Source organism: Ovis aries, chromosome 13 (genome assembly GCF_016772045.2).
Source record: "Ovis aries strain OAR_USU_Benz2616 breed Rambouillet chromosome 13, ARS-UI_Ramb_v3.0, whole genome shotgun sequence".
NCBI classification, from domain to species: domain Eukaryota; kingdom Metazoa; phylum Chordata; class Mammalia; order Artiodactyla; family Bovidae; genus Ovis; species Ovis aries.
Window position 1 is genome coordinate 65091880 of NC_056066.1, and position 12723 is coordinate 65104602.

Sequence of the window (12723 nt, forward strand, 5' to 3'; positions counted from 1 at the left end):
TTTTTCTGCCACTAGATTGCTCGACCCAGAATGCTGGTGAATGAATTCAGAACTCAACATTCAGAAAACTAAGATCATGGCATCTGGTCCCATCACTTCATGGGAAATAGACGGGGAAACAATGGAAACAGTGAGAAACTTTATGTTCTTGGGCTCCAAAATCACTGCAAATGGTGACTGCAGCCATGAAATTGAAAGATGCTTGCTCCTTGGAAGAAAAGCTATGACCAACCTAGACAGCATACTAAAAAGCAGAGACAGTACTTTGCCAACAAAGGTCCGTCTAGTCAACGTTATGGTTTTTCCAGTGGTCATGTATGGATGTGAGAGTTGGACTGTGAAGAAAGCTGAGCACCAAAGAATTGATGCTTTTGAACTGTGGTGTTGTATAAGACTCTTGAGAGTCCCTTGGACTGTACGGAGATCCAACCAGTTGATCCTAAAGGAAGTCAGTCCTGAATATTCATTGGAAGGGCTGATGCTGAAGTTGAAACTCCAATACTTTGGCCACCTGATGCAAAGGACTGACTCATTCAAAGACCGTGATGCTGGGAAAGATTGAAGGTGGGAGGAGAAGGAGACAACATAGGATGAGATGGTTGGATGGCATCACCGACTCGATGGACATGAGTTTAAGTAAACTCCGGGAGTTGGTGATAGACAGGGAAGCCTGGCATGCTGCAGTCCATGGAATCACAAAGAGTCGGACACGACTGAGTGGCTGAACTGAACTGAATGCCTTTAGGAGCAGCCCTCAACCAAAATGACAGCTCTGAGGTGTAGGGAAGCAAAGTTTGCCACCCCAAAATGTGTCTCTTTGGCATTAAGATTAATCTGACTATTTTTAAGAAACAGAAACCTCAGGAACTTTTCTTTTTACCTCCACTCCCACCCCCACCCCCTTAGCTGCCTAGAGAATTTAGATAAAGAACCTGGAATAGAGCTAATACCAGAGATACCTGCAAAGAATATGAAGTGAGTGTGGTGGAGGAAAGTCAAAGGACTTTAGCAATCAGAGTCTTTTGCATGTTCCGTTGTTACCCAGTGCAAACTCACTTTGCTCACCGCACAAGAGGCCAGTGAATCCCAGGGACAAGGTGTTGAGGCAAGGAATATGACTTTATTCGGAAAGCTGGCTGACGGAGAAGATGACAGATTCACGCCTCAAAATAACCAGCTTTTGGGGGGCCTGGATGTCAGGTTCTTTTATGGATCAGAGATGGGCCTAGGTGAGGAAACAAAGTAAAAGACCATTTAATTCTTGCGAATATTTATCTCCTAGCCTGGCAAGCCTCAGGCAGGCTTCTTTTCCTTACAGTCATTCACAGGTAGGCAGGGTCAGATCTCCCTGTGAACCTGAACAAAGGCTCTTTAGTGTAAGGGTCATGCAGAGGGGGCAGGGTTCTCTGAGGCAGGCCATTATGTGTGATTATAACAAAATGGGCAAAAACAAGAGTTAAAGTAAAAATTAACCCTCCCTGGTTACACCATTATGTGTGCAAGGCTGGCAAACATGTGTTTATCAAATATTTGTTTTTTTCTATCTCCATATGAAATTGTCTTTCTTTTCCTTCAAGTCCCAAATCACAGCCCCCAGCATCTTCTTTTTAAAAATTAATTGTTATTAATTTATTTGTCTGCAGTGGGTCTTAGTTGTGGCATGCAGACACTTACCTGTGGCATGTGGGATCTAGTTTCCTGACTAGGGATCAAACTCTGGTCCCCTGCATTGGGAGCGTGGCGTCTTAGCCCTTAGACCAGCAGGGAAGCCCCCCTAACATCCTCTTTTGTTTTAAACTAAAGAAGCTGAAATTTAAAGTGAGGATTTTGGCCATTTTGGCAAATTACTCAGTTTCCCTGGGTTTCTTCTAAGTAAACATGTTATTAAACTTTTGTGTAATTTTCTCTTGTTAGTCTGTCTCATATCAGTTTAATTTTTAGACCAGCCAGAAGAACCTAGAAAGGCAGAAGGAAATTTCTTCCTCCTTGAGAGGCATGTTCTGTGCAGTCTTGCTTAGGTCCCCAGCACGTTGGAGCGCTAGATACTGAGTGACGTGTTCATTAATATTGTCTAGTTGCTCAGTTGTGTCTGATTCTTTGTGACCCCGTGGACTGCAGCATGCCAGGCTTCTTTGTCCTTCACCATCTCCTGGAGTTTGCTCAAACTCAACGTCCATTAAATAGGTGATGCCATCTAACCATCTCAATCCTCTGTCATCCTCTTCTCCTCCTGCCTTCAATCTTTCCCAGCATCAGGGTCTTTTCCAATGAGTTGGCTCTTTGCATCAGGTGGCCAAAGTACTGGGGCTTCAGCTTCAGCATCAGTTCTTCCAATGAAAGGTTCGTTTCCTTTAGGATGGACCCGTTTGATCTCTTTGCTGTCCAAGGGACTCTCAAGAGTCTTCTCCAGCACCACAGTCAGAAGAATTGCCACAGTCAATTCTTTGGCACTCAGCCTCTGTCAGAAATGGTTTTTAAAAATATGAAGAAGATCAGATGATTTTTCTCCTTAGTCATGCTAACATAAATTATATTTATGGACTCTCTATTGACCCTCCTTGCATTCCTGAAATAATATGTTATTTTAGAATGTGCTGTTCAATTCTATTTGCTCAATTTATTTAAGATTTTTAAAACAATATTCATAAATGAGATAAATCTCTAGCTTTCTCTTTTTATGCTACCTTTATCAGGCCTCAGTGTCAGTTTCTCCTTACCTATTATTAATAAATAGAATTTGATAGTCTTCCTTCTTTTTATGCTCTGGAACAGTTTAAGAAACATCTGGTGGACACAGGGAAGAAGAGGATGGGACAAATTGAGAAAGTAACATTGAAACATATACGTTAGCATGTGTAAAATACAGAGCCAGTGGGAATTTGCTGTATGATGCAGGGAGCTCAAACCTGGTGCTCTGTGACAACCTGGAGGGGTGGGATGGGCTGGGAGGTGGGGGAGGGAGGGTGAAAAGGGAGGGGACTCTTGAGAGTCCCTTGGACTACAAGGAGATCAAACCAGTCAGTCCTAAAGGAAATCAGTCCTGAATATTCATTGGAAGGATTGACTCTGAGGCTGAAACTCTAATACTTTGGCCATCTGATACTAAGGGCTGACACATTGGAAGAGATCCTGATGCTTGAAAAGATTGAGGGCAAAAGAGAAGAAGGCAGCAGAGGATGAAATGGCTGGGTAGCATCACGTATTCAGTGGACATAGTTTGAGGAAACTCCAGGAGATAGTGAAGGGTAGGGAAGCCTGGCGTGCTGCAGTCCATGGGGTCCCAAAGAGTGGGAGATGACTTAACAACTAACCAGTAACAATGTCATGCTTGATCTAGTAGAAAAAAGTATTTTAGAACTTAAATACTGTACTTTTGGAAGGACCTCAGAGTCACTGAGTTCCAGTCACCAAGTTCCTTTTGTTAAAAAAAAAAAAAAAAAGTTATTTATTTGGCTGTGCTGGGTCTTAGTTGCAGCGTGCAGAATCTTTAGTTGGGGCAGGTGGGATCTAGGTTCCCCGGCCAGGCATTGAACTCAGGCCCCTTGCATTAGGAGTGCTGAGTCTTAACCTCTGGACCACCAAGGAAGTCCCCCTCCAGTTCCTTTTAACACTTGGCACACTCCATTTAGTTGAGGACTTCCAATTTGCTGAGTGTTCCTGATTTGCCAGTTTAATAAGATTAAATTATTAAATTTAATAAATTATTGCTATGAGATAGTGCCACATACTTACCCTCCAGGGTTGTCTCCAATTTCTAATCCTCAAAGTGGTCCCCAGGCTGAGATTTTGGATGCCTCTACCCCCATCCCGGAAGCCTCCTACTTTCTCTGAGCTGGCCGTGACTCTGCAGTCATTTAGCTACTTGGGGCCTCAGCCTCACATAGGGAGTGGGTACAAAACCCGTCACCTTGGAATAGTTGTGGGGATTAATTGAAATAATGGGTCTGAGTGCTCACTAAATGTTAGATTCCCAGATTCCGATTACTTCCCGTTACCCTGTCTTCCTTCCAGAATCTTCGAATGTGACATAAGGAGGTTCTGAGAATAGATTCGTTAGAACAAGGCTTCCAGCCACTGTGGTCGGGTATGAGGAATGGAGAGGAGCTCTTACCTTGCCACTGAGGGAAACTTTGATTTCTAGTATAACTGGATTCTTGGGAGAGATTTGTGGTCCTACCCTTGAAAGGCAAAGGGATTGCTGTGCTGTTTGCCAGTTCAGGAACCATGAATAGATATATGGTGTCCCATTCCTGGCAGATCCTGAGGAAGAAATTGGTGAGGAGTGGCAAGGGCCCTGGGAGGAAGAGTGGAAGATTGAACAGATAGGTATTTTGAAAAAGAGAGATGCAGGTATAGGAGGTGGCCTTGGATAAACAAGGCCACCCTGTACCTGTTGGAGTCGCAAAGGAGAGAGTTTCAGATTAGGCTTCAGAAAGACTGAATTCTCACCCCTGCCCTGCAGCCTGCTCTGCCCTTGGCATTGGCTGCACTTGGAGCCCCTGAGAACTGCTCTGAACTCGCCCTTCGTACTAATAGGAGATTCAGAGAGAATAACGCCCAGTGTCAGGGTAGGGTAATAGATTAAACTTATAGACTCGAGCCAGACTCCCTGGGTTCAAATCTCTATCACTGGGACTTCTGAGCTTCCAATGCAAGGGGCGTGGTGGAATCTTATCCTTGGTTGGGGAACTAGGTTTCCACATGCCATGCTGGGCGGCCGAATGAATAAATAAATAGATGCAACTTTAAAAAAACTGTTTAAAAACAAAGCAATCCCCCCAATCCTTATCACCTATTAGTCGTGTGACTAATAATAGTATTCGGCAGGTTGCTTGACTTGCTGTGCCTCTTTTCTCTTCTGTAAAGGGTACTGATAACATTAGTAACCTACTGCGCTGATTTATTGTTGAGGGTTCAGTAAGTCAATACATGTAACAGGCTTAGAATAGTGCCTGACAATGGCCAGTTGTATTCAATCAATATTAATTTTATTTAAAATTTTCATTATTATTTTTTTGGCCACACTATGCAGCTTGTGGGATCTTAGTTCCCAGACCAGGGATCAAACATGTGCCCACAGTGAAAGTGCAGAGTCCTGACCTCTGGATCACCAGGGAATTCCCAATAAATATTAAATTGTATTGATAAAGCATTCCCCCATATTTCCTTTAGATATGTGATTTTTTAAAAAATTGTTTAGTTCCCGGGACTTCCCTTGTGGTCAGTGGTTAAGAATCCACTCTCCCAATGAAGGGGTCTAGATTCAATCCCTGGTCAGGGAACTGGATCCCACATGGAGCAATTAAGTTTGCATGCTGCAACTAAGACCCAGAACAGAAAAATAAACATTTTTAAAAAGTATTATTGTTACAGACAAAGTGCCTCACTGTCGCACTCCCTTTCTCACTGGCAATCACTTTCCAGAAGCCGATGTGTCTCTTTCCTGTCTGTATGTTACAATTTTATTACAAACGTGTGCATCCATAAGCAGCTGCCGTGTGCAGCTCATTTTTCAAAGTGGTTTCATACATGGCAGCTCATTTCACCTTTTTTCCACTCAGAATTATGTGTTTTCCCCGCAGTGACATAGACACACGCTAATGCCATGTCCAGTCCTGTGACTTATCGAATGTAGTTTTCTTATCTGTCCCTAACGTAGCTGTCACAGCTGCTTGTTATGAACCAGGGACCAGTCAAGGTTCATGTTTTGTCCTTGTTTGGAGTGTTACTAATCTAGGATATCCCTCATACTTTATTTTTTTCCTCCCGAGATTGACTTTTTGAGGAAACTGGGTGAGTTGATGTAGAGATTGTGTTATAATCTAGGTTTGTCTCTTTGGTGTTGAACTTGCTTCCCTGTTAGCCATGCTTACTTGGCAGGGAGAAGAAGACTCCCTTAATCCTCAGTTCACACTGAGATGGAGAGATTTGTTCTCAGCTCCAATTCCAACTTCCAGAGAAAAGACAGGATGGCCTCTCTTGGATTAGGTGCTATATGAGTTTTCTTTTTGGGGGCTGTACCACAGTTTAGTGACTGAGAACAACACACATTTATTTTTAATTTTTTGGCTGAAGGGAATGGCAACCCACTCCAGTATTCTCAGCTGGAGAATCCCGTGGACAGAGGAGCCCGGCAGGATACAGTCCGTGGGGTCACAAAGAGTCAGACACAACTAAGCGACCAACACTTTTTGGCCGCACTGTGCAGCATGTGGGATCTTAGTTCCCCGACCAGGGATCGAACCCATGGCCCCTGCAGTGGAAGCATGGAGTCTTAACCACTGAATCACCAGGGAAGTACCCACAGCACACACTTATTATCTGAGGGAGGCTAGAAGTCTGGCACGTATTAAAATCCAGATGTTAGCAGGTCTGTGTCGGTTCTCGAGGATGGAAGAAGGAATTCATTTCTTTGACTTCTTGTCTTTTAGAGACCACCCACATTCCTTGCCTCAGGGCCCCTCTCTCTTCAGAGCCCACAACGTTGCATCTCCTTCAGATCCATCTGAGTTCAGCATGCAGGCTTTCCCCATCACCCCTCACTGCCTGTGGTTACTTGTGCACATTATTGGACCACAGTGAAAGTGAAAGAAAGTGAAGTCACTCAGTCGTGCCTGACTTTTTGCGACCCCATGGACAGTAGCCTGCGCCAAGCTCCTCCGTCCATGGGATTTTCAAGGCAAGAGTACTGGAAGCCATTTCCTTCTCCAGGGAATCTTCCCAACCCAGGGATCGAACCCAGGTCTCTTGCATTGTAGACAGACAGTTTACCATCTGAGCCACCAGGGAAGTGAAAGGTTGTTGAATCACGCCGCCAGGATTCTTGGCCCCCGGAGGAGAAGAATTCAATCCGGGGCCAGAGATGAGGCTTGATCGCTCAGAGCTTTTGTGTAATAAAGATTTATTAAAGTATAAAGGAGATAGAGAAAGCTTCTAACATAGGCATCAGAAGGGGGCAGAAAGAGTACCCCCCTGCTAGTCTTCAGCTGGATGATATATAGTCACCAGCAGTCTGTTAATGAAAGAAAGGAATGTCTCAAAACTTAGAATGGCACCAGGCCCCTCACCCATAAGATGTTCTTTGGGATAATCTTGGCACCAAATGGTTTATCTTGAGCCATAAAAGGATTAACTTGAATCTTGAAGAAGGGCAGAGCACCATACAAATAGTTTCATTTACATAGATTAGAGGAACAATATCGGAGTATAACATACTGGTTTATCAAGTCAGAGACAGAGTTTGGGGTAAATGCATAGTACATTAGCATAGCTTAAGCTAAATATTTCCATAAGAAAAAGGCAATGGTTAGCTTCAAGTGAAACCAGGTGTCTTTATGGCAACACAGAATTTTAAGAGAAACCTCCTTTTAAATTTGTATAGAGAAGGAAAAAATATCGCTAGTTTGTTTCCTCCTTCCGCTTAAGAGAGATAAAAATGTCTGACACTTGCAGGCTATTTCCTCCATTTGGAGACCCCTGGCCTTCCTGCCTGTTACCCTCTCAGAAGTCCAATTAAAGCCGGGCTGGTAAATATTTCAACACCTGGCTCCTGGAGAGGGAGATGCCCCACTGATAACAGTTGCCAGTTTCTAGGGCATAAATACTCCCATACTGGCCAATTTCAAGCTACCAACAGGATTTCAGCAGACTTGAAAACTTCCTGAAGATGTAGCTATGGGTATAGCAGCAGCACTGCATTTAATCCTGTTGCATTTCACCTTGCTCAGCACTATCCAGCTTGCTGTTGGCTGTTGAAATCAGCTGGTTTCCAGGGATTGTGTTTGTTTTGTTTCCACAGCGTCTGTACCAGCTCTCCATGGACATCATCATGATGAACCGTGTGTGTAAAATGTTCCGTCAAGGCCTCAGGGGATTTCGGGAATATCAGATCATTGAGACTGCTCACAGAAAGCACCCTATCTTCTCTTTCTGGGATGTAAGCTGCTGAGCTTAGCAGGTTTATAAGAGGGTTTAAAGGGGTCCAACAAATAGCACCTCACTTCCCAGCCCTAGTTCTGAATCAACTGAGAGAGAAGACAAAGGATGAATCAGCTGGGAGAATACATTGGGTGTCATCAAGCCCGGTGGTTACCTAATGCTAAACCCCAGAATGAGACAGTGTTACCAACGACCCCAGTCAGGGGCAGTATTGGACCAAGGCAGGCCTCCACTGCAGTAGCAGGCTTTCCTGCCCTCCTTTCATAGCAGAGATGGGCACAGCGGAATGTGGGCTTGAAGGGAGGGAGGTGCGGGTGATCATGGTCTATTTCTTCTTCCAGATTCACCGGAGAGTTTTAGGTTACTCCCTCTCAATGTGAAAGGAGCAGGGCTAGTCATGTTCTCCTAGCACAACTCCCTCCACATGGAGAGAAGCATCAGGAGTGGGGAAGGAGCCGTCTCCCTTCCAAAGGAGATCAAACGACCAGAGGAAACCTGGGAGCCACAACAAAGCCAGGGTTTCCCACATCCCTTCCAACTTCATCTCGTCTGCCTTCTTTCCTTCTGTCCTGTCCCTCTGCCTGGACAAGGAGACATTTGCAGGGCCATCCTGGTGACCGTGCTTTCTAGGTTTTCTAGAAGGTCTCAATTTCAGATATTTTATCCCAGCAGTGGATCCTGAGGCCCTTTTTGGCTCAAAAAGATCACCTTTCTGTTAAGTTGTTCTGGGTCCCCAAAGGTGTGTTCATTACTATCCAGGGCTCCAAAGTTTCTTCATCCAGTTCCTGGACAAACCCTACCCAGAGTCCTGTTTGCCAAAAGTGACTAGACCCAGCCCCATCTCCCCCCCTTCATCTGGTGATTCCCTCCGAAGTATTTCCCAGCACAGTTTCTGAAGGCTAGCAGCCAAGGAGAGGGTCACGGGGGGGGGGGGGGGTGGTGATGGGGGACAGGGAAGTGTCTTAGATTGGGTTCTAAGGGGACAGCAGGTAATGTAACTGTGTCTGTGGCTGAGTTGAAGATGTAGCAGGAAGTAAGCACCTGGGGGCAGCTGCAGGAGAAGGATTTGCCCCATCAAAATTCATTCAAATTCACGTTTTGAAGATGCGATGCTGTGCTGCCAACAAGTCTGCAGCCAGATTCCGCCCTGAGATGAGAAGGGATAGAGTAGGAGAATCGTAACCTCAGGAAGGACATTCTGGTACATTCTGGTACAGGCTGTCACACGGTGGTGAAGGGAAGGGCCCTGGAGACCAGGAGTCTCTGGGTTACCAGAAGACTTGGGGTGATGCCTGGGAAGCTGGAAGCTGAAGACCAGATGACAGGCTTGTCATCAAGGGAGTGCGAGACTTAACAATGTTGCCCTGTCCGGATGGGCCAGCCTATGGCGGTCATACGGCTTCCGGGCAGGGAACCTGGCGGGCTGGGAAGGAGCGTCAGGCAGAGAGCCATAGACTAATTTTCAGTGAAATATATGAGTCCAGACCTCTCTGAATACTACATCTTTCTTTCATCAGCCTCCCTGAGAAGCACCAGATGGATGCACAAACTATAAATGGAGGGAGAAGACAGGGATCCAAGTGGGCTCTGGGGGAGGAGTGAGGTGTGCTCAGAGAAATGAATGAGGGTCCTAGTGTGGCTCAGCCGGTAAAGAATCTGCTTGCAATGCGGGAGACCTGGGTTCTATCTCTGGGTTGGGTAGATCCCCTGGAGAAGGGAAAGGCTACCCACTCGAGTATTCTGGCCTGGAGAATTCCATGGACTATAATCCATGGGGTCACAAAGAGTCGGACTTGACTGAGCAACTTTCACGTTCCCTAGTGTAACATAGGATGGTGGTCAGGGCCTTATTTGTCCCTGTTTTCCCTTCTTCTCCCCCATCATAGCATTTTCCCTCTTTCTCTGCCCCTTTCTCTACTCTTTCCACATCCTCCCTGCATCTGTTAGGAAATAGGGTTGGATTAGTTCTTCCCTAAGACCTCCTACACCTCTTCTTCCTGGCCATCCTTTAGGCCAGGACCGTTTTACTGCGTGATTCTTGGGCAACTTCCTTCACCCACTTCAAGTCCCCAGCGGGGCTGCTCAATACTACCTGCTATGTCCTGATGATGAAATGGAATAAGATAAGCCGTGCCTGGCTTGCTATAGGCACTTAGCGAAGACAGGCTTCATTTGTTCCTTCCTTTTTTTTATCCCTCTTTCTATTCTTTCTCTCCCCTTCCATACAGTAAGTTCCCTACAAACAAACCTTCAATTTGCGAACTTTCAAAGATGCATACGTGCATCCCATCAATGTCAGATGTGAGTGAAATTGCAGCTGGCCCTGTCTCCTTCTGCTGACACCCTTCAGCTCTACCATCTCCCACCTCCTCTTCCTCCTCCAGTAGGTAACTCTTCTTGCCTGTTCACTTGATGCCAGCCCCTGTATGCCAGCCAAGACACTGTGCTGTCAGATTAAAAATGTTTTCTGTATTTTTTTGTTTGTTTTTTAGGCATTATTTGTGTGGAAAGTATTACATACCTATTACAGTACAGTACTATACAGCCGATGGCGTTAGTTGGGTTTCCAGGCTGTTTGTTGGACTTAGAACAAACGGGACTTACAAAGGTGCTCTCGGAATGTAGCGGACTTACTGTACTTCCCTCCCTTTCTCTTTTGCTTCTGTTTCCTCTTTTGGGTTCCCTTCCTCCCTCTCTGTCCCCCTTTCCCTCTCCCCACCCCTGCTCTCTCTCTCTGCCTCCATAATAACATATTGTCAGTTCTGGGCCCAAGTCTTGTGCAGAGTTGGGCTTTTGAGCAGAGGTGGACGTTTCTCAAGGCTGCCTGCCTTGCATGGTGGTCTAGTTATGCAGAAGGGTCTCAGTGCAAAATTCTAGAAGCAGTCTGGCTGATTCTCCTTCCTCTCCTTTTTTTGTTTTTGTTTTTTCCAGAAGAGGAAACAAGGCCGAATCACATTTGATACTATGGACTTCGTTGCAGAGTCGGTATGTATAGAAAGCTCTGACCTTCTGCTGGGAATTTTTTTTTTCCTACCTCATAGTCTCAGAGAAGCTGTGGGCTGGGTATCAGGATCGCTGGGTTCAGATCAGGTTCTGCTACCAATCCAGTGTGCCATCCAGAGCTAGCCACTTAGCTTCCTCACCTATGAAATAGTTGCTCTCAGTGGTTTCTTTCAGTTCTGGCATCCCAAGACTGTGAGCCCACCCCCCACCCTGAACCCATTGTTGCTTTATTTAATATTCACTATTTTTAAAGTTTTGCTTTATTATTGTTATTATTTTTTAATTTGTTTTTTGGCTGTACGTGGAGTGTTCTCTGGCAGCAATGCATGGGCTTCTCATTGCGGTGGCTTCTCTTGCAGAGCACAGGTTCTGGGCACTTGCAGTTGCGGTGCGCAGGCTTAGTTGCTCCCTGGCATCTGGGATCTTCTCTTCGACCAGGGGTCGAACCCATGTTGTCTTCATTGGCAGGCGGATTCTTAACCACTGGACCACCAGGAAAGTCCTCAGTGTTGCTTTATAGCTGAGCCGAACCAGCAGGGGAGGTCTCCTGCGCTTGGACCAGTGGGAAAGAGTGGAAGGCGAAGCAGAGGATGTGAGAGTTGCAAACAGAGGAGAAATAACCAGTGAGGCGGGAGAAGCCCTGGCCTGCATGAACTCCCCAGACTTCCCGAGAGGTGCTGGGCACCCCTGTCCTTGGCCTGGGCTTGGGTGGCCACCTGAGGAGGGGATGCCTCCATGTGACTTTGTGCTTGTTGTTCAGTGGTTCCGTCGCTCAGTTGTGTCCGACTTTGTGACCTCGTGGCCTGTAGCACGCTTCCCTGTCTGTCACTATCTCCTGGAGCTTGCTCAAACTCCTGGCCATCGAGTCGGTGATGCCATCCGACCATCCCCTCCTCTGTTGTCCCCTTCTCCTCCCGCCTTCCATCTTTGCCAGCATCGTGTGGCTTGGCCTGTGCGATTTGCTCTCCGAATTTCAAGCATTATTATGTTCCAACAAATCCTGGACGTTAAATTAAAATTTGAAATTTAATGTCAACTTTAAAGGGGCTTCTCTATTTATAGGAAAGATCTGAAGTTCTCACCCCCATAGACCTGACTCAACCCTGGCCTGGAGCAGCCATGCTGGTTTTCCTCTCGGGAGGAGCAGGGAGCACAGAGCTTTCTAACAGGTACAGGACCACTTGGATCGCTCTGCTCCCCTCTCCTCCCTCGGAACCAAGGTGTGGCTTCTATTGCCTGCCTCCACTGGGCATAATCCAATTTCTCATGTCCCATTATGTATGAAGCACAATAAATCATCCAAATTCTGAGTTTCTTCAGATTTCAAGACCAGCCAGTGTCTGATGCTGGCCATGAAATACTACCCAAGTTTTGCCCTTCCGATGGGAGAAACTAGGGGTCTTTCAGAGGGCCACAGAGCTCTAGAGATGCGGGCAGTCTCGTGCATAGCAGCAGAGGGAGAGAGGAGGACGCAGAGGGGAAGTCCACCTTATAGGCAAGGCCTCTCTGGCTCTGTCTCCAACACGGAGATGGAGAATAACCCAGTCCAGTACTCTTGCCTGGAGACTCCCATGGACGGAGAAGCCTGGTAGGCTACAGTCCACGGGGTTGCAAAGAGTCGGACACGACTGAGCGACTTCGCTTTAAAAAAAAAAAAAAAAAAACCCTGCCTTTTTGTTGTTGATACGTTGCTCAGTCATGTCCGACTCTGTGACCCCGTGGATTGCAGCACGCCAGGCTTCCCTGTCCGTCACCATCTCCCAGAGCTAGCTCCGACTCGTG

General features: G+C 46.2%; 1 protein-coding gene across 1 annotated transcript in view; it reads left to right on the forward strand.

Moving 5' to 3' along the window:
- Positions 1-4224: 4224 nt before the first annotated feature.
- The window catches only part of CNBD2 (cyclic nucleotide binding domain containing 2), a 50195-nt gene continuing 41696 nt past the window's right edge, over positions 4225-12723 (forward strand). Inside the window, exons 1-3 of the mRNA XM_042230093.2 lie at positions 4225-4275; positions 7799-7936; positions 10870-10923. Of these exons, the coding sequence (XP_042086027.1) occupies positions 4225-4275; positions 7799-7936; positions 10870-10923 (243 nt within the window). The remainder of the gene's footprint in view (positions 4276-7798; positions 7937-10869; positions 10924-12723) is intronic.